This window comes from Staurois parvus, unplaced genomic scaffold (assembly GCF_062004578.1).
Source record: "Staurois parvus isolate SC_StPar_1 unplaced genomic scaffold, SC_StPar_1.0 ptg000574l, whole genome shotgun sequence".
Taxonomy (NCBI): Eukaryota; Metazoa; Chordata; class Amphibia; order Anura; family Ranidae; genus Staurois; species Staurois parvus.
This window is the reverse complement of record NW_028318370.1, coordinates 2,044,512-2,065,652: the sequence shown is the minus strand read 5'-3', so window position 1 is coordinate 2,065,652 and position 21,141 is coordinate 2,044,512. Positions and strand designations below refer to the sequence as shown.

General features: G+C 41.9%; 1 protein-coding gene and 1 long non-coding RNA gene across 2 annotated transcripts in view; both read left to right on the top strand.

The window, feature by feature from the left end:
* Positions 1–2,727: 2,727 nt before the first annotated feature.
* On the top strand, positions 2,728–10,279 carry LOC149450445 (uncharacterized). The gene is made up of 3 exons (XR_016315251.1): positions 2,728–2,845; positions 8,059–8,202; positions 10,141–10,279. It is a non-coding gene; the product is annotated as an uncharacterized LOC149450445 (long non-coding RNA).
* Positions 10,280–19,356: 9,077 nt separating this feature from the next.
* The window catches only part of LOC149450444 (uncharacterized), a 45,734-nt gene continuing 43,949 nt past the window's right edge, over positions 19,357–21,141 (top strand). The window contains exon 1 of the mRNA XM_089691950.1: positions 19,357–19,366. Coding sequence (XP_089548076.1) covers positions 19,357–19,366 — 10 coding nt within the window. The remainder of the gene's footprint in view (positions 19,367–21,141) is intronic.

Here is a 21,141-nt window from a genome sequence, read left to right as displayed (position 1 = left end):
TCCCCTTTCCTCCAATTCACTAGATCCAGTGCTCCAAATTTCACTGTATTATTTCACTGTATTATATGAAAAATGTGTTTATCATAAACATAGACTATTACTCACAAGCATGCAAGATGCAATGGGCAATAATATATCTACCGACGCTGGGCAGGGATCCTATGAATTGGCCACAAGCACAGTGACACACCGCTCTGGAGCTCAAAGCCGTCAAACCACACCAGTACCGCTAGCCATGCACTGACACATCATCAGGGGAGCATCCCCTTTGAAAAAGTCATTACTGATGAAATGGGGTTTATTTACTAAAGCTGGAGAGTCCAAAATCAGACTCCATTCTGCATAGAAACCAATCAGCTTCTAACCTCAGCTTGTTCAATGAAGCTTTGGCAATGAAACCTGGAAGCTGATTGGTTTCTATGCAGAAGGGAGTCTGATTTTGGACTCTCCAGCTTTAGTAAATAAACCCCAATGTGTCAGTGTGATGGCTAGCAGTGATGGACTGGTGTAGTCTGATGACTTTGAGCTCCAGAGCAGTGTGTCACTGTGCTTTCTTATTATATGCTGGGTTTTATATTTTTCCAAAAAAGTATTGTTTTTTAGTCAGCATATTGATTCATTTTTATATTTATTTAATCATACATTTTCCTTACATGTAGTATAAATATATAAACTTTATATTAGCTTCAATGAGTCCTACATACCAGCACTGTAGACTGGCAAAAATGAAGGGCTCGCAAATCTGAATAATCACAATTCAAATAACACAAACTGACAGTGTAGTCATCCATCCATTTAGATGTATATTTCTAGCTATCCATTCATGTATCTATATCTATCTTCACCTCCATAACATCTCCAAGATTCTTAAGCTCTGAAACCACTAATCAACTTATTCACTCCCTGGTTATCTCTCGCCTTGACTCTTGTAACTCCCTCCTCATTGGCCGACCTCACTGCAGGCTATCCCCTCCTCAGTCTATCATGAATGCTGCTGCCAGAATCATCCACCTTACTAACTGTTCCATATCTGCCATCTCTCTCTGCCAATCCCTCCACTGGCCTCCACTCAGTGTCCTCCACCCCTCTCTGCCAATCCCTCCACTGGCCTCCACTCAGTGTCCTCCACCCCTCTCTGCCAATCCCTCCACTGGCCTCCACTCAGTGTCCTCCACCCCTCTCTGCCAATCCCTCCACTGGCCTCCACTCAGTGTCCTCCACCCCTCTCTGCCAATCCCTCCACTGGCCTCCACCTCTCTCTGCCAATCCCTCCACTGGCCTCCACTCAGTGTCCTCCACCCCTCTCTGCCAATCCCTCCACTGGCTTCCCATTGCCCAACAAATAAAATTCAAAATATTAACAATAACATATAAAGCCATTTATAACTCTGCCCCAAATTACATCACCGATCTTGTCTCCAAATATCACCCAAATCGTCCTCTCCGCTCCTCCAATGACCTCCTGCTCTCTAGCTCCCTTGTCTCCTCCTCCCATTCTCGTCTCCAGGACTTCTCCAGAGCCTCCCCCATCCTCTGGAAATCTCTATCCCAATCTATCCGACTATCGCCTACTCTGCCCACTTTTAGGCAATCTCTGAAAACCTATCTCTTCAGGGTAGCCTACCTCGCCTACAGCTAATTACAGAATCTTCTATATTTCTCCTATCAGTTCATCCCCCACAGTTATTTCCTTTTGTATCACCAGCCCCTCCCTCTTAGATTGTAAGCTCCAAGGAGCAGGGCCCTCCCAACCCTCTTGTATTGAACTGTATCGTTGCTGTGTTGTCTCCCTTTATATTGTAAAGCGCTGAGCAAACTCTTGGCTCTATATAAATCCTGTATAATATTAATAATAATAATACCTTCTCAATTTTCATTGAGTTATATATTTATTAAGGAGCATTTTTTAGTTAAAGGTAGTAAGAATATATAAAGGTTTATATTAGCTTCCCAGAATCTAACATACCAGCATTCAGTGTGTATGTGTAGTGGGGAAGGGGAAGAGACAGCATTTTGGGCCAGTGTAGAATAAGCAAAATATGACTAAAAGACAAAAAAACCTCCTTATCTGGAGGACGTCAGATGACGAAACGCACAGGGTGGGGTTTTGGAGGTGATGTCACCATATGGTACGGGTGATCTGTTGGTATTTGTAGTGACCGGAGTTCATAGAAAACCCTGATCCTGGCCTCACTATCTAGCATATGACCTAAAACAAGTATGTAGCAAGTGAAGTTTAAAAAGGCCCCATTCCTATATTTGTTCCAGCCAAGTGACTCACAAGGTCATCCTGCGGGCCTACACCTCTAAAAACAAGTAAAACATGGCAACACTTACATTTCTAGATGTACAGGTGCACTTCAGAATATCAAACACATTGCACTATTTTCAGTATTAGTTGTCAAACAGGTACATGATCCTTATCGAATTGATGACTGATTATGGTGTACCTATCTTTACTCTATATACAATAGGAATTATTTGCTGAAATATACCTCCTTGCATTTCTGAAATAGCTGTCAAATACACTGTACATTGCACACTACAGAAACGCCTATCTGTCCTGTGCTGAGATTTGTAGGAACAAAGAGAAAAATCCCGGCCCTTTGTTGGAAAAATAGCATGGTTTGTTATGAAATATTTTCTGCGTCAAAAATGACCCTATGCCTTGTCTGCAAATGCTATATAAATATACATATATGACCATGAAAGCCAGTTGCAGTCTGTCATCTCAGTAGGCCAGATAGAACCACCATCATGGCACCCAAACAATGGCTCCTTCTGCTGACCGGTGTACTTCTAGCACTTCAGAGCTTGGCTGATGGAAATGGAAGGAAGGAAAACTGTAAGTAATTGCAACTCACAAATTTTAAAATTGTACAGCAAACAGGCTGACTAGAGTCTAAGGGCCATGTCACAAGTAGGCAAAATGACCGAGACAAATGGCACCATACCTAATGGTCTTTGCACCTTCCCAGGCTCCAATGTTGCATTAGTCTTTGTTCCTTCCCAGGCTCCAATGTTGCATTGGTTTTTGCTCCTTTCAAGGCTCCAATGTTGCATTGCTTGTTTGCAATGAGACATTGATGGAGTGAAATTTCCCTTTGTTTGGTAAAACTTTTTTTCGTGTTTTTGAGTTTCATAGTTTCCAACTATCCCTCATTTGAGACCAAATCCCTTGTGCAGCCTCAGTTGTCCTTCTTTTTGATCTGATGTGTACATTTCTATGCAAAATATACTATTTTATTACCAAAAGTGTTAAGTTGCTCTAAACTTTTTTATCCAACTGCTATTTTACTGGTTATTTTAATAAGTCAATTAAAAGGAAAAATAGAGGTCAATAAAGTACACATGTAGTTTAGCCCAGTGGTCTCCAAACTGGTGCTCTTTTCTACTGATACAAGGCACTATTCCTCCCATTGAAACCAACAATGGGATACTATTCCTTGACACCAATGATGGGGCACCATTCATCCCCCCCATACCAATGATGGGTCACTATATATCCCACTAATATTAATGATGGAGCATTATTATTGATAACAATGGTGGGACATTATTTCTCCCACTGATATCAATTATGGGCCATTATGTCTCCCACTAATACTAATGACAGGGCAGTATATCTCCCATTAATACCAATGATGGGGCACTATTTATCCCACTAATACCAATGATACGGCACTATTCCTCCCACTAATACCAATGATGGGGCACTATTCCTCCCACTGATACCAATGATGGGGCACTATTCCCCCCACTGATGCCAATGATGGGACACTATTCCTCCCACTGATACCAATGATGGGACACTATTCCTCCCACTAATACCAATGATGGGGCACTATTCCTCCCACTGATACCAATGATGGGGCACTATTCCTCCCACTGATACCAATGATGGGGCACTATTCCTCCCACTAATACAAATGATGGTACACTATTCCTCCCACTAATACCAATGATATTACACTATTCCTCCCACTAATACCAATGATGGGACACTATTTTCCAACTAATATCAATGCTGGGGCACTATGTCTCCCACTAATACCGCTGATGGGACATTATTTACCCCCCTAATACCAATGATGGGACATTATTCCTCCCACTGATACCAATGATGGGACACTATTCCTCCCACTAATACCAATTATTGGGCACTATTCCTCCCACTGATACCAATGATGGGGCACTATTCCTCCCACTGATACCAATGATGGGGCACTATTCCTCCCACTAATACCAATGATGGGACATTATTCCTCCCACATATACTTATGATGGGGCACTATATCTCCCACTAATTCTAATGATAGGACACTATTCCTCCCACTAATGCCAATGATGGGACACTATTTTTCACACTAATACCAATGATGGGGCACTATTCCTCCCACTGATACCAATGATGGGACACCATTTCTCCCACTAATTCCAATGATGGAGCACTATGTCTCCCACTGGTACCAATGATGGGGCACTATGTCTCCCACCAATACCATTTATGGGACACTGTTTTTTCCACTAATATCAATGATGGGGCACTGTTCCCCCCACTGATACCAATAATGGGGCACTACTCCTCCCGCTAGAACCAATGATGGGGCACTATTATTACTCCAACTGACACTGAGGCATTTTCTACTCCCACTAAGCCACAGTCTGCCCCCCCCCCAAACTCTGAAGAACTATTCACTGTCTCTTTGCTTAGAAAGTTTGGAGACCCCTGGATTAGCCAATCATTTTCTGCATTATAGATCTTTGTGGTCCGTGTAACCAGGACCATTGCAGGACATGTCCTTTACCCACATACTGTGTGCTAAAAGGTGTCCCTCTTTATCATTTCAGAAAGTTAGGAGGTATGTAGTTGGGGTACGGAATAGTAATAGTAGTTTTTTTCCTCTGTGACATCGGGGATAGTTCCCTTCTTGTTCCAGAGACATCTAAGAAAGAGGAAATTGCTCAAAAGTAAATCAGTATTCCCTCTTATAGTGTTGTCATCAGACAGGGTATTCCCATTAAATAATTCCCCCTTACCTCTTGTTCTTTTGACAGCTCAAAAATGTTAGATTTCCCATCATTTTTGTACCACAGACAATGGTCACTGGGACAAATAGTGAAGAAGACTCTCCCCAGCCAGTATATAAACAGTAATATAGACCTGATAAAGGGTTCTAATCTTTCCCCATCCCACCAAAATATAAAAAAAAAGTCTTAGCTATACCTACACTTTAAAATGTATCTAAGGCCAAAACGTTTTTCATTTTGGATAGTGTTTAGATTCCCTCCCATTAGAGAGATTCAGGGAGGTGAAATCTCCACCAATCAACGTAATATCCAGCCCAATAGTGTATAGCTGTTTAGAGGGCAAGGAGGAGAGAAGGAGTAGGCTGTCATTTATCTGGAGTGTAAATGCCCACATGTGTGACTCTATAGTCATGTGAGCTGCAGAGATAAGAAAAAGGAGAAAATGAACAGCTTAGCAGGGAACAGAAACTGGAGCATGCTCAGTAGATGTGGCAGAGGCTGGTCTACACAATCTCAGACTGCAGTGGGGACACAGACAAGGGGGAAGGGATAGTGAACAGCAGGATCAACCAGAATGCAGAAAATAAATCCCACAGAGTGAATATGTACAGCATGTACTGACAGTTTTTTTTATTGATGTGGGTTTAATGACACTTGAAATAGTTATTTTGGGTCAAACTGGTCCAAACAATCTATTTTCTTTACAGAATGATGGGGCTTATGGGTGTGCTGCAATGGACTGTAGTAGCATTAGTTACACACAGTATGCTGTGCTGTGTTCTGGCAGCAGCACCGGTGACATCTCCTCTGCTTCTGAAAATAAAGAGTTGGGCCGAGTGCTTCCCTACCATTCAGGAGAAACATTGTGTTTTTATCAATGAAAACAAGGCTTCTCTGTCAAGGTGGTGATCATAATTTAATGTGCCCACCTCAACCAATCAAAGAAAGCCTTGTATTCATTGACAAAAAATACAAGGCTTCTCCTGAATGGTGGAGGAGCCTCCCATACTGTTGCTGCTACACAGCGCCGCTTACTGCATGTAAAGTAGCTAATGCTACTACAGTATATTACAGCACACAGTGGCTGCACTGTTCTGTAATGGAAATAGTTTGTTTGGCCAATTTGGTTCCAATAAAGTACATGAAGAATGACATGAAACTTGGAATTGTATTTTAATCTGCATCTATACAGTGTATGACCAACAGCAGATATATGGATACTTGAAATCTCCAAATGGATGGTATCCATTCAATATTCTTTAGCAGTTCAAAGGTCACCAGCACTTGTCTATGTGTGTGAGTGCGTGCGTGTCCATGTACCATTTTCCATATCCTTGTACATTGTGTTCACTAAGAAACCTATCTGAAAGTGTTTGAATTTATCTACACTCCCTGCTACAAACTATGGAAGGGAGTTTCAGTATCAGTCTACAGCTAGGTATACACTAACAGAATTTCTGGTTCAATACTTTTTATTAGAATTTACCAGTTTACAAGAGTGGCCTACACAGTGGAAAACAATAAGAAACCAAGCTGGATTGCAGAAATACAAAAGGCTAGGACACCCAAGTGCAGGCACCAAAACTATTTAGTAACATCTGAGCATCCGAGACTACTAGAGCCAGGAAAACCATTTGTGACAGAGATGTAGTGAGAAAACATGGGTTTTTGATGGATAATTCCAAATACTACCCAATTCTGGGCAAAACCAGAAGAAAAAACAGGAACCCATGGATTTACCAAGGCTCAACTCTTCAGTAATGATTATAAGGTAGGGACAGGTACCTATATGATTGCCTTCTAGCATCATAAAAAAAAGGGCCACAAACTAAATGGCCCAACCAGGGGTGGACTGACAACTCATGGGGCCCCTGGGCAATAGGGGATCATGGGGCCCCTGTGTCCTTGCCCAAACTCAAAAAAGCCTATGAAAAAGGTACCAGAGGCATCTCATGGGGCCCCCTACTGACCCCGGGCCCTCAGGCAGTGCCCGAGTTTCCAAATGGTCAGTCCGCCCCTGGGCCCAACTGGGTAAATACATATATCTATGGGGAGGAGGGGGGATGGTAGGGGGAGAGGGGAAATAGTTTTTAGGAAAGGAAAAGGGGGGCAGGAGAAGGGTGAGGCTAAGTGATCACGAAAAGGGGATTGATAGAAAAGAGGAACGGGGCAACATCCTAGAGAGTTGAATCAGTTTAATGATTCAATCTTGCAACAGATGGAGAGAAAGAAAAGTTGCGGTTACAGTTGCAATGCTCTCAAATCAGATTAGCTATCCAGGGGGACCAGATCTTCAAGAATTTGCATGTTTATCCTCCAGTATGGCCGTCAATTTCTCATTGACCATGAAGCCGGTCAGTCGGTTTTTGACTTCTTGGAATCGGAGAACAGGTGATTTCCAAGAATGGGCAATGGTTTAGCAATAAATAGAAAGGTGATTAATTTTGCGTGTTTCTTACGCACCATCTGTATGGGTTTGAGTAGTAATGCCTCTGTAGATTATAGTGTAGGAGCGTGTCAATCAGGGAACATACTAAAGCGTGCGAACCCTGGGACAGGTCCACCAGATATGGGTCATTGTGCCCTCCTGTCCACACAATCTGAAGCAAAGAGGAGAGTGGCCTGGTACAAATTTATAAGAACGAACTGGTGTTAGATACCAGCACATAAGAACTTTATATGAGTTCTGATTATATGAGCAATGATTAGGAAGATGAAAGAATTTTCTTATGACAAAACATCTCAAACAAAATTCTACTAGTGTATACTCAGTGTATCCCTCTCCAGGAGGAATACATTTCATTTTTGTGATTGCTCTCCAAAACTGAGGTCCTACAGCCCCCATATTAGCTTTGTTGCGCTTGATACATATTTTGAAGAACATTTTAACTGGACTGTATATCTTTCTATTATGTTAGCAGATAATTCAGTTGCACGAAGGAAGTGTTAAGCTTTATTTGTTTGGAGAGTTTAGTATTAAAATACTTACATAATTCTTCCAAATGTGTTTTTATTTAAATGAACCAGCACCGGCTGAGTGTGGCAGTTCTCCATATGAGAGAAGAAGCTGCGGATTACCTGGAGTAAGTGCTTCAGACTGTGCCAAGAGAGGGTGCTGCTTTGATAGCAGTGTACGGGGAGTGAACTGGTGCTTCCACAGTAACTCTGAAAGTAAGTACTACCACAGAGAACTTGTAAAACAAACATAACCTGAATTTTCCACAAAGGAGAATATCACAAGCTATATTTGCCATTATCTCTAAAACACTCTTGAATATTCCTTCATTTCCTTCAATAGAAAGTAGAGTTGATTTTTCAAAGAAAACTGGCACTGAGAGAAACTTAGCGCAAGGACCAGTTTATGTTCCTTCAGTCTTTAGGGAAGCCAGACTGTGGCCAGTGGGAGTAGAAAATGCCTTAGGCTTGGTGGTCAGTGGAAGTAAAAAAATTACTGTGGTCAGTAGGAGGATAAACAGTACCTCATTATTGGTATTAGTGGGAAGAATATTGCCCCATCATTGGCATTAGTGGGAGGAATAATGCCCCATCATTGGTATTAGTGTGAGGAATAGTGCCCCATCATTGGTTTTAGTTTGAGGAATAGTGCCATTGTTGGTATCAGTGGAAGGAATAGTGCCCCATCATTAGTATCAGTGGGAGGAACAGTGCTTGGTCATTGGTATTAGTGGTAGGAAGAGGGCCATCGTTGATAATAATGGGAGATATAGAGCCCAATCGTAGGAATAGGTGGGAGAAATAGTCCTCAATTGTTGGTATTAGTGAAAAGAATAGTGCTCCATTGTTAGTATCAGTGGGAGGAATAGTGCCCGTCATTGGTATAAGTGGGAGGAATAGTCCCGTCCTTGATAACAGTCAGAAGAATAGTGCCTAATCATTGGAAGCAGCTGGAGGAACAGTGCTGTTGTTGGTATTAATGAAAGAAATAGTGCCCCATTGCTGGTATTAGTGGGAGGAATAGTGACCCATTGTTGGTATTAGTGGGAGGAATAGTGTCCCATCATTGGTATTAGTGGGAGGAATAGTGCTAATGTTGGTATTAGTGGAAGGAATTTTGCACCATTGTTAGTATCAGTGGGAGGAATAGTGCCCAGTCATTGTTATTAGTGGGAGGAATAGTGGCTCACGTTAGGTATTAGTGGGAGGAATAGTGCCCAGTCGTTGTTAGTGGGAGTAATAGTGCCATTGCTCTTATTAGTGGAAGGAATAGTGACCCATCATTGTTATAAGTGGAATAGTGCCGTGGTTGATAACAATGGGAGAAATAGTGCCCAACTGTTGGAATCAGCGTGAGGAACACTGCTGTTTTTGGTATTAGTGGACGGAATAGTGCCTCATCATTAGTATCAGTGGGAGTAATAGTGCCCAGTCATTGGTATTAGTGGGAAGAATAGTGCTCCATTGTTGGTGTCAATGGTAGGCGTAGTACCCCAAAGGCCTGACAAAGGCAATCAAAGTGTTGCATCAGGCCCATGGACCACAGTTTGGAGACCACTGGCATGGAGATGAACAGGACTTTATGGACTATATACATCCCTGCCTAGGGATGCAGGAATCTAGATGACCCCTGTAAGGTATGGGCTCTTCTCCTTAACTAAATGCTAGTCTACAACCCAGGATGCCCCACTAGTGGCAGAGGCAGGGTTGGTATTAACACCATGTACTCCATGTACTGCCTATACTGGTGTCCTACCTATGGAAAGCTCTAATGGCTCCTACAGCACCAGCACTACCTGCCAATCCAACTGTTCCTGGGCCTAACTCATTCCACTAATTCTGTTGTCATCTAGTGGCCAGAAAGGACAATTACATGGGCACATTCATGTCCTTACCCTACATATACAGTGGAGGAATGAGCGTAGCCCAGAAATCAGAAAATGAATGCAGCCCCTACATCTAAGGGTGGCTAGGCTATAATATATTAAATCTTCTTTTTTGGGTTTAGCTAAGCATTAAGGCCAGAACTCCTGATCTACTTATTCTAAGCCAATTACTCAATTAGTATTGAAGACATCAGATCAGCAAATTAGCTTTTTCAGTTGATTTGAGGGTGTAACAAGAATTTCCTATTGTTTTTGTTTTCCATCTCAGATAAGGCTCAGTGCACAGTGAGTCCGAACGACAGAACCGACTGCGGATATCCAGGAATTAGTGCGGGCGAGTGCTATTCCAAAGGATGCTGCTTTAACTCAACTATTCCTGGGGTTAAATGGTGCTTCTTCCCAAACCTCAGTAAGTAATTACATCATATACTGGAATAAGTGGCTGCACACCGCAGATGAATGCTGATGTAAATAGAAATTTATTCCATCATTTGCTGTACACCAAGTGTGGCAGGCGCAGCACCCTTTGGTGCCTAGTGCGCTGTGGCATTAGAAAAATTATTCAATTGCTGTTTCTTTGTTTGATAGACTGACTTTACTCTGTAATTCCTCCAATGCCGCTCTATGGATGCACTAGGTTTAAAGAGCACACCGAATACTTTAGTTAACTTCTTTAATAACTTCAATCTTCTTCATATAACACTGCTTACAATGGCTTGTTTCTTTCATATTACAATGGTTTAATTCGTATTACATTGGGTTGATTCAATAGCTTATCTCGATAGATTCGATAGGTTCGATTGGATTATGATTACTCTACAGTGACTTGATTCGTAAATTCGTAAGTTCGATAAGTTTGGTGGAACTACAAGTAAACACACACACAACAGTTTTTACACACAGATCTACCTGCATTACTAAACAACAGAGGAACACACAAGTGCATTAAATACCTATTTGGCCTTCTCTGTCTCCATAAAGCTTTTCTGACTGGAACTTTGTCTGTTTCCTCCTCTGTCTGGTCAGCATGTGTCTCTAGAAAATCCTAGCAGGGAGTTTTACACAGGCATAAATGTGAAACTGGCTGGGATTGGTTAAGGCTCTTACAGTGTGAGGCTGTCTGTGATTGGCTCAGCTCTATACTAACTCTTAAAGGCATATTTTCCTTTTCTGCTTCTGCTAACACAATGAATATATAAATGTCATATAACAATCAAAGACATAAATCACAACAATGATTCTGCTTTTGGCTTTAACATATGCACATATATACTGTACTGAGGTTATTGGCAGGTTTGGTATACACATATATGTGAACCATATTAACAACCTAGGACTGGTCTTAGCTGGCCAGCTACACTCCCACCAAAATTATCTATGTTCTCAGCAATAGGATTCGAACATGAATTTGAGGAATTTTCCATCAGTTTCTCAACTCTCAAGTGTCTTTGTTACTCTCAAGCAGAACAACTAACTTTTGTATTGGACGTTCCAACTTGAGTGGAGTTGTGAGACATTTTCCCTTTTTGTCCAATTTTGAGTCTCCCATTTGTAACAAAAATCTTCTTACTAGTCCTTCTTCGGCCTTTCGAGCTTCTAGGACTTTGGCCAATTTCCATTGACTTCTAGGTAAGTCGTCTTCCTTTACTAACACTATGTCATCAACATGTACATTTCTTCTAGGCGTTTGCCATTTACTTCTTAGTATGAGCTGAGCTAAGTACTCCTTGCTCCATCTATTCCAAAACTGCTCTGATAGATATTGAACTCTTCGCCATCTTTTCCTTGCGTATAAATCCTCTTTGGTGAAGTTGCCAGGCGTTGGCTGTATGTAATCAGCTTTAAGGTGAAGTAGATGGTTGGGAGTTAAAGGTTCCAAGCTTGTTGGGTCGTTGATGTTGTTGACTGTAAGTGGACGACTGTTAACAATAGACATTACTTCATAGAATAGTGTCCTAAGTGAAGCATCATCTAATCTTCCGGCGTTCTTTTTCAACACTGAACTTAGTACGTTTCTTACAGTTCTGATTTGCCTCTCCCAGACTCCGCCTGTATGGCTTGCATGTGGAGCATTCATGTGAAAATCACACTGTTTCTCTAACAAGTACTCAGTTACTTTTTCTTTATCAATCTCTTTTAGAGCCTTGTTCAATTCGTTCTTTGCTCCAAAAAATTAGATCCTTGGTCAGATCTAAGTTCTCTGACAGTACCTCTAATGGCTATGAAACATCTTAAGGCGTTGATAAAGGCGTCGGTTGACATATCTTCCAACATTTCCAGGTGAATTGCTCTGGAGCTTAGACATGTAAATATCAGTCCATATCTCTTGTACTCCTTGCGGTTTTGTTTGGTTATAAGTGGGCCGAAGCAATCCATTCCACTATAAAGAAATGGTGGTGATTGGTTTACACGATCAGCTGGTAGATCAGCCATTCTTTGTTCTTCTGTAGGTCTACGTGCCTTTCTACAGATTACACATTTACTTATGTACTTCGCAATAACTTTGCTTCCTTTCACTATCCAGTAACCACCTTCTCTCAAACAGCTTTGAGTAAAGCTTCTTCCTTGATGCAAGGATTTGTTGTGGTAGTGATTGATAATCAATCTTGTGAAGGTAGAATGTTTGGGTACAATTGCTGGATGTTTAACTCTGTTAGGTAGCGACGCATTTTCCAGCCTCCCTCCCACCTTCAGTATACCATCCTGCAGAATAAGATTAAGCTTGTACAATGGGTGGTTGTTTGGAAGTCTCTTAGGTTCTTGACTAAGTCTCTTCAATTCTTCACTGTAGAATCTTTGATGAATGAGTCTTATAACCGTTTCTTCAGCTTTCACTCTTTCCTCTACATTCAAAGATTTTTCTTTCTGATTCCTTTTGCTAAGCATTGAATTCGAGCTACTATGTTTATGACTGTATTCCACTTTGAACATCTGGCTAGTTGTTCAAGTATGTCATCTTGACACTTAGCGGCAGTGCTCAATGTTTGAACTACCTTTACTTCTGGATCACCCATAGACAGTTCTGTATAACCTTCACTGGGTATGATTTCCCTTTCCCAAAGGAACTCTGGACCGGTGAACCAGTTTGAATTCTTCAATTCTGTTACATTTAGGCCTCTTGAAGCATGATCTGCCAGTTTTTGCTTTGTGTCAACATAGTGCCAATGTTCTGGATTCGTTGCTTTTCGAATTTTTTGAACTCTGTTAGCGACAAAAGTGTGGAATCTTCGAGCTTCATTGTTTATGTAACCTAGGACAACTTGTGAGTCTGTCCAAAAATGCTCTTCATCTATTTTCAATTCCAATTCTTCTCTCAGAAACTGACTTACTGAGGCTGAAACGACGGCTGCCGTTAGTTCAAGTCTTGGTATTGTCTGAATATTGTTGGGTGCGACTCTGGCCTTTCCCATAACTAGGGCACAGTGTATCTTTTCTTCTCCTATTACTCTGATGTAGGAGCACTGACCATAACCATGACTACTGGCATCTGAAAAGTGATGAAGTTCTATTTTCTTGTACTTTCCGAAATCAGGAGGTACAAAACATCTGATTATCCGAATTTCTTTCAAATTTTGCAAGTCTCTTATCCAACTCTCCCACCTTGGCCTCAAGCCTGCAGGTATGGGTTCGTCCCATCCCAACTTCTGTCTGCATAATTCTTGCACTATTTCTTTTGCTCTGAGGATTACTGGTGCCAAGAATCCCAACGGATCATATATTGAGGCTACTGTGGAAAGAATGGTACGTCTAGTTGGAACTTTCTCTTCCATGGATATTTCAAAGAAAAAATTGTCGTTTTCTACATTCCATCCCAATCCGAGTACGTTCTGAACTGGAAGAGAATCATAGTTAAGATCCACATTCTTCATTGTTGATGCACGTTCGGATTCACTGATGGATTCTAGTACCTCTCTGTCGTTTGAGATGAATTTGTGAAGACGCAGGTTTGCCTTTGCGCATAACTCTTGGCTCTCTCTCACCAACTGAATGGCAGATTCTGAGGATTCTAGGCTTATAAGACCATCATCGACATAAAAGTTTTTCTTCAAGAAATTTGCTGCTGATGGACAATCCTTTTCATTCTGATTGGCCAGATACTTCATACCATAATTGGCACAACCTGGGGATGATGCTGCTCCAAACAAGTGTACTTTCATCCTGTATTCCGCTGGCTCTGTATCTGTATCCCCGTCTTCCCACCATAGGAACCTCAGGAAGTCTCTATCTTCTTCCTTCACATGAAATTGGTGGAACATCTTTTCAATGTCGCACATGACTGCTATGGGATACTTTCTGAATCTACAGAGTACTCCAGGTACAGTGTTTGTAAGATCTGGTCCCTTAAGTAGATGATCGTTCAATGCAACATCATTGGACCTTGCTGAGCAATCAAAAACTACTCTGATCTTATCCGGTTTCTTTGGGTGATAGACACCTTGATGTGGTATGTACCACACTTCTCCATTTTTAGGCTGACCATCAACTTTCTCTGCGTGCCCTTCTTTGAGGATTTCTTTCATGAATTTCAAATAATCATCTTTGAGTTTGGGATCTCTTCCCATCCTTTTCTTTAAGCTTTTCAATCTTGCCAGGGCAAGATCTCTGTTATTTGGCAGATGAGGTCGTTCTCTAAAAGGTAGGGGCATTTCAAGATAACCGTGTTGATTTTGCTGAATATTATCTTCTAGAACTTGTACAAACTTTATGTCCTCTTGGGATACACTCTTTTCATTAGAACTTACGTCTGCAAAGTCGGATTCTAGGATTTTGAGTACTTTCGCTGGACTTACAGTTGGTAACTCTTGGACAGATATTCTATGACACAATCCTGTCACCTGTCCTGAATCTGCAATCTGTCGTTTTCCTCCCACAACACCCCATCCTAGATCAGTCTGGACTGCGTAGGGTTCACCCTTTCCTCCTGTGATTATCTTTCGTGGTACCAAGGCCTCGGGACAGTCGTATCCTATCAACAGTCCAACACCAAATTCCTTCAGTGGGGACATTTCATGAGATATGACAGATAGGTGTTCCCATTTGTTGGCTGTTTCACAGGTAGGTATGCGATCTCGATCCAGAGGTATGTCGTCTTTTGTATAAGCTGGAGGTAGATCTAATATGCAGTTTGAGTGGAGTCCTCTAACTCTCAGTCCTTTGACTCTTTGACTGTTCACCAATGTGTCTCTTCCTGTCATTGTGGTGAGTTTGAGTTTCACTGGTTCTGTAGCCACTCATAATTTCTTGCAGGTTTCTTGATCAATGAAGGTGACGTCACTCTGGGCATCCAGTAGCGCATAGGCGTATACCTTCTTGTTCTTCCTTTTAGGATTTGAAATACACACTGGTACAACCATTGACGTGCCATTGATTTCTCTTTCTCTCACTCTGCAAGAGAATACTGTCGCTTTATTTTCTTCCTCAGTGTCCTTGGGCATTAAGGATTTCTCTTTCTTTGGACGTTCTTCATGTAGTGGTGTAGGATGACGTCCTTTACAAAGCTGCAAGTGGCCTTTTTCTTGCATTCTTTAGTAATATGGCCTTTTCTTAAACATCCAAAACACAGCTGATTATCAAACACAAATTTCTTCTTTTCATCTGGAGACCTTTCCTTCAGTTGTTGGCACTTATGTATGGAGTGATTCTCTCCACAGAACATACACTTGAAGGTAGTCTGAAGACTTGTCGGTTCTGACTCTTTACTGATCCCAGTAATGACGTTGAACTTGCTCTCATGGGCATCTGGACCTTTAGTAGCTGTGTTGCTTGCAAAGCTAGTTGCTCTTGCACGTCTTATCTCTCTTGTAGGCCTTTCTTCTAAGGGTTTTAAGACATAAGATGCTGTTACTGGATTACACGCTATTCGTGCTTCCTTATTGACAAATTCAGAGAACTCTGAAACTTGGGAAGTTTTTGCCGTGATCTAACTGTTCAGTCACATAGCGATTCCATCCAGAAGCCACTTGTTCTGGTAGCTTGGCTAGCATCCTGTGATTTTCTAGATAGTCGTTCAATACTTCTAGTCCTTGAACATGTGGGATAGCATTGCTGCATGCTTGCAGGAAGTCGCCATACTCTTGGAGCTTGAAGTGTTCTTTAGGACCTATTTTAGGCCAGTTTATCAACTTCTCTCTGAAAGCTCTTTGCACTAAGAAAGGATGACCATCTCTTGCATTTAATTTTTCCCAAGCTTGCTTGTAGGCTTCTTCATCTTTCCTATAGAAGTTACCTTCAAGAACCTTTTTTGCTTCTCTGCCAGTATACCGCTGGAGGTAGAATAACTTGTCCACTGGACGGGAGCAATGATGTTCAATGATCATTTCAAAACTTGCCTTCCATTCTATAAACTTAAGTACGTCTCCAGAGAATATAGTAGGTTCTGGAACAGGAAGTCTAGTGAGATATATTCTCTGAGGTTTCGCCGGGTCAACAGTTGTAACATCCTCGTGACCACTGCCATGACATATGGGAGTTGAATTATCTGGTTCTCTTTTTCCACTTTGTTCTGAATCAGGCGAGTCTCTCTTCTTTTCTCTCTGAGCAGGGATGGAAGGACTATGACTTATTTCTTCACTACATGCTGGAGATTTCCTTCCATTTTCCTGGGCGTAAGGAAGAACGTAGGAGTCAGTCCACTTAGCACTGATTTGGATCTATGACTACCCTGATTCGTATCCTCTTTGTGCACTCTGAGTCTGGCTTCTATAATCTTAACTTCCTTCTGCCTTTCCAGACTTTCCATTTTATTGCGCTGAGCTTCCAGTTCGGCTTCCATTTTATGGCTCTGAGCTTCCATTTTATGTCGCTGAGCTTCCATTTCGGCTTCCATTTTATGGCGCTGAGCCTCCATTTCAGCCATCCGTAGACGCTGAGCCTCAATGGCAGATTCCATCTCAGCTTCTGCTCTTTTGGCAGCGAGTTGTTCAGCTAATTCCTTTCTTTTGGCTGACGTACTTGAGAACTCTGTTATGTGGCTAGCACTTCTGCTAGTGATGGAAGTCACACTTGAGATTGTGGTTCCTCCTAAGGACCTAGCATAGTCTTTCATGAAGAGCTCATTCATTCCCTTTCGTGCCTTGACTTCATCATATTTTGCTGCAGATGATAGTTCTCTCATAAGCTTCACTAAATCCCTAGTGACTGCGGTACATGTATCCATGTTTCTTACAGTATCCTGGGAGGGTGTCAAGGACGACCGCAAGTTGACATATGCTGTCATAAGCTCTGACTCAGAATCTTCTACTGTCTCTATCATTTCACTCAAATTCTCCTTTATGCTTTCTTGTTTTAGCTTTCTGCGAATGTCTATGGTGTATACTTTCCACCTCTCATACATTCGGGCAAACTTTTTTTCTTTCAGTGCTGCCTCTTGCTCCAAATTTTCTAGCACCTTTTGGGTCGGTTTTCTGTCCCGTGATGAACGTCTTAGTTCACCTGTTTCAGCTATATTTGTTTGGGGCGAGACTACCATTTCATTGCACCTTTCAGATACAGACGGGTTCTCTTGCTCTTCACCTTCTACCATATCTATCATTGCATCCGCTAACAGTGGGGTGGCAATGCTAGGCTCAGCCATTTCTGAATGCTATAACAATTAATATGAAAAATAAGGACCTGTCACTTTAAATGCAATACTAACAAATGCAAGAATAAATGACTTTCACTTTACATGTAATAGCACCAAAACACAGGCAATAAATGACTTTCACTTTAAATACTTCCGAGTCATATACTATAACTGTCTCTCTTTTATTAAAAGTCTGTATTCTCTTGAGCACAAAAATGTCTCTTGCAGAAACCTATGTGCATAAGTGAGTAATAAAGGAAAGCTCTGACCTTAATTGAAGAACAGGATACCGTGATCTGAAGGTTGCAGAAACAAATGTCAATCTTAAATGAGACTTTTCGATGCTCTGCGGTGACTTTGCGATGCTCTGCGGTAACTTGCGATGCTCTGCGGTAACTTTGCGATGCTCTGCGGTGACTTTGCGACTAGTATCGTGAACTCTCTGGATGCAACACGTGGTCTCTTGATGGATAGCGGTGCGGGCACTCTACCTCTGGACTCTGGCCCTCCTCCCATGCATCTCTTTCTCTCTCTAGGGGTGCAGGAGGTTTGGCGCTCTTTCTCTGACTGTCTTGCCTTTGCCGTTATGCCACTTTAAGAGTCGTCTGCAGTCTGACTAATGCGCACGTGCTATGGCCTGTACTGTTTTTCCGCTGAGGTGTCTCCGCGTGGCGGTATATGCTGGCGCTCTATTTCTCTAGTGTACTCTTTACTGTGCAAGTTGAGGAGCGCTGTTGCTTGACCTCTGAGGGTAATAGTTCCACTGTGGCAGGCGCAGCACCCTTTGGTGCCTAGTGCGCTGTGGCATTAGAAAAATTATGCAATTGCTGTTTCTTTGTTTGATTAGACTGACTTTACTCTGTAATTCCTCCAATGCCGCTCTATGGATGCAGTAGGTTTAAAAAGCACACCGTATACTTTAGTTAACTTCTTTAATAACTTCAATCTTCTTCATATAACACTGCTTACAATGGCTTCTTTCATATTACAATGGTTTAATTCGTATTACATTGGGTTGATTCGATAGCTTATCTCAATAGGTTCGATTGGATTATGATTACTCTACAGTGACTTGATTCGTAAATTCGTAAGTTCGATAAGTTCGGTGGAACTACAAGTAAACACACATACAACAGTTTTTACATACAGATCTACCTGCATTACTAAACAATAGAGGAACACACAAGTGCATTAAATACCTATTTGGCCTTCTCTGTCTCCATAAAGCTTTTCTGATTGGAACTTTGTCTGTTTCCTCCTCTGTCTGGTGAGCATGTGTCTCTAGAAAATCCTAGCAGGGAGTTTTACACAGGCATAAATGTGAAACTGGCTGGGATTGGTTAAGGCTCTGTACAGTGTGAGGCTGTCTGTGATTGGCTCACCTTATACTAACTCTTAAAGGCATATTTTCCTTTTCTGCCTCTGCTAACACAATTAATATAAAAATGTCATAAAACAATCAAAGACATAAATCACAGCAATGATTCTGCTTTTGGCTTTAACATATGCACATATATACTGTACTGAGGTTATTGGCATGTTTGATATACACATATATGTGAACCATATTAACAACCTAGGACTGGTCTTAGCTGGCCAGCTACACCAAGCACCACGGACAAAGGATGGTTACATTATTCATACAAAAGCGTGCTTAATAAATTAACCAATCATTTGGTTATGACTAAGCACACTTTTTAAGCATATGATGGAATAAATTACTGTTTATATTGGCATCCATCTGCGGTGTGTGGCTACTTCTTCCAGTATATATTCATGCTGTCAGTAAGGAACCTGCATGAGTGGCCGGGTTGGTTTCACCTGTCACTTGCCTTGGAGCAGCAGTACCTTTTCTATTGTTCTAAGTTATTGCTTCACATTGCTTATCTCCATGACTAAACCCCGTGGGTGGGGCGAAACATGTCTGGGGGTGTGTACTCAATGGAGTTAGGCTGAGGCTGCTATCACCTATTACGCACTGGGCTTGCGTGATGTGCGGTTGATTATATTTCTCTCCTTGTTCTATGAATTATTTGGAGTCAGGGTGGACCCCTAGCCTGACTTGCACCCTCAGTGGAATATACCAAATGGGGAACATGGAAGCCTAAGCAGAGACCCTGAAGTTGGTTTAGGTTAACATGGCTTCACATAGTTGATAAAAATCCTCTAGACTAAGGGCCCATTTAATTCTTTGTGGTGCGGTAATGCTGATTATGTTAACATGTGTTGAGTTAAGGCATCCAGTTCCGCAAAGAGGTATAGATTTACCTATGTGATGATATTCAGGCTTAACTGTCCTCTATAACAGTGGGCATCAGGGGTCAGAGGCAGGGGCGGACTGACCATTTGGAAACTCGGGCACTGCCCGAGGGCCCGGGGTCAGTAGGGGGCCCCATGAGATGCCCCTGGTACCTTTTTCATAGGCTTTTTTGAGTTTGGGCAAGGACACAGGGGCCCCATGATCCCCTATTGCCTGGGGGCCCCCTGGTCAGAGGTCATGCAGCCTCCCTGTCACATTAGGTTTTGCAGGAGGAGGAGGGATTATAAGAAACAAATCCCTTATCTGGCTATCCATTCAGAAGGTGAAGCTGGTTTCTCCTCTTTTCCCTCTTGCACCTTTCCATGGCCACATGGAGAGTCATACAGGGATTGATTCTTTTAATTTACCCCCTGCAGCACCGATCACCCCTCCTGTGCACTATCCCCTTTGCTGCCTGGGCCCACGCCCCCACCCCCTCATGTGTCCCCCTGCAGCACTGCTGGCTTCGCTCCTCTTCCCTTTTTGATTGAACATAGTGAGTGATCAGTATTTATCATTCTCTGTGTTCATTCATAACTGAAGCATAGTAAACTGTGTTTACTATGCTTTGGTTTATGAATGAACATGAAGGCTGTACAGAGCTCTTCCTGTTTTTTCATTCTCTGCAGCTAAGGCTGCAGAAAGGAACTGGGGAATGTGTTTCCCCATTCCTTTTTCTCTGTCTCAATAGTTACACTTTAGGGGTCTATTTACCCCCCTGAGATTTCAACAAAGCCCTCCAGAAGCACTGTGAAAAAAATGTAAAAAATAAAAAATATTGCAACAAATAATAAAAAAGGTGAAAATAATAAAAAATGTAGAAAATAAGACAATTAAGGGTTCATTTACATGTTCTCTGGCCCATACAGTGTAATTGAGCTGTTTGTGCAGCTGGAGTCACCTGTTATTCTATGGGGATGGAAAGGCTGTACAAACACAGCTACATGTACAGTTAATATGAAAGGTGTGCAGATGCGAGTGAGTGTCCCCTGAATGTATAGTTTGTGGTTGAGTCTGTACACCTACATCCACATGCCAGTCAAATTAGGACCTGTGGCCATGTTCATATAGTTGCTCCATCACCATAGCATAACATAGGCTGCCTGCACACAGCTCCAGCCACATAAAAAAAAAATCTAGCTTGCACTATACAGGCCACAACACCCATGTGAATGAGCCCCAAGACCTCATTCCTATATGGAAGAATGGTCAAACCTTCCCATAGACACACTCCTAAACCTTGTGGACGGCCTTCCCAGAAGAGTTGAAGCTGTTATAGCTGCAAAGGGCGGGGCCAACTCAATGCAATCTAGTATAATAAGAAAAAATCCCATCAAAAAGTGTCCATAATATATAAACAGTCCTCCTTAAATATTAAATGAAAAAGACTTGTTCCAACAATTGGA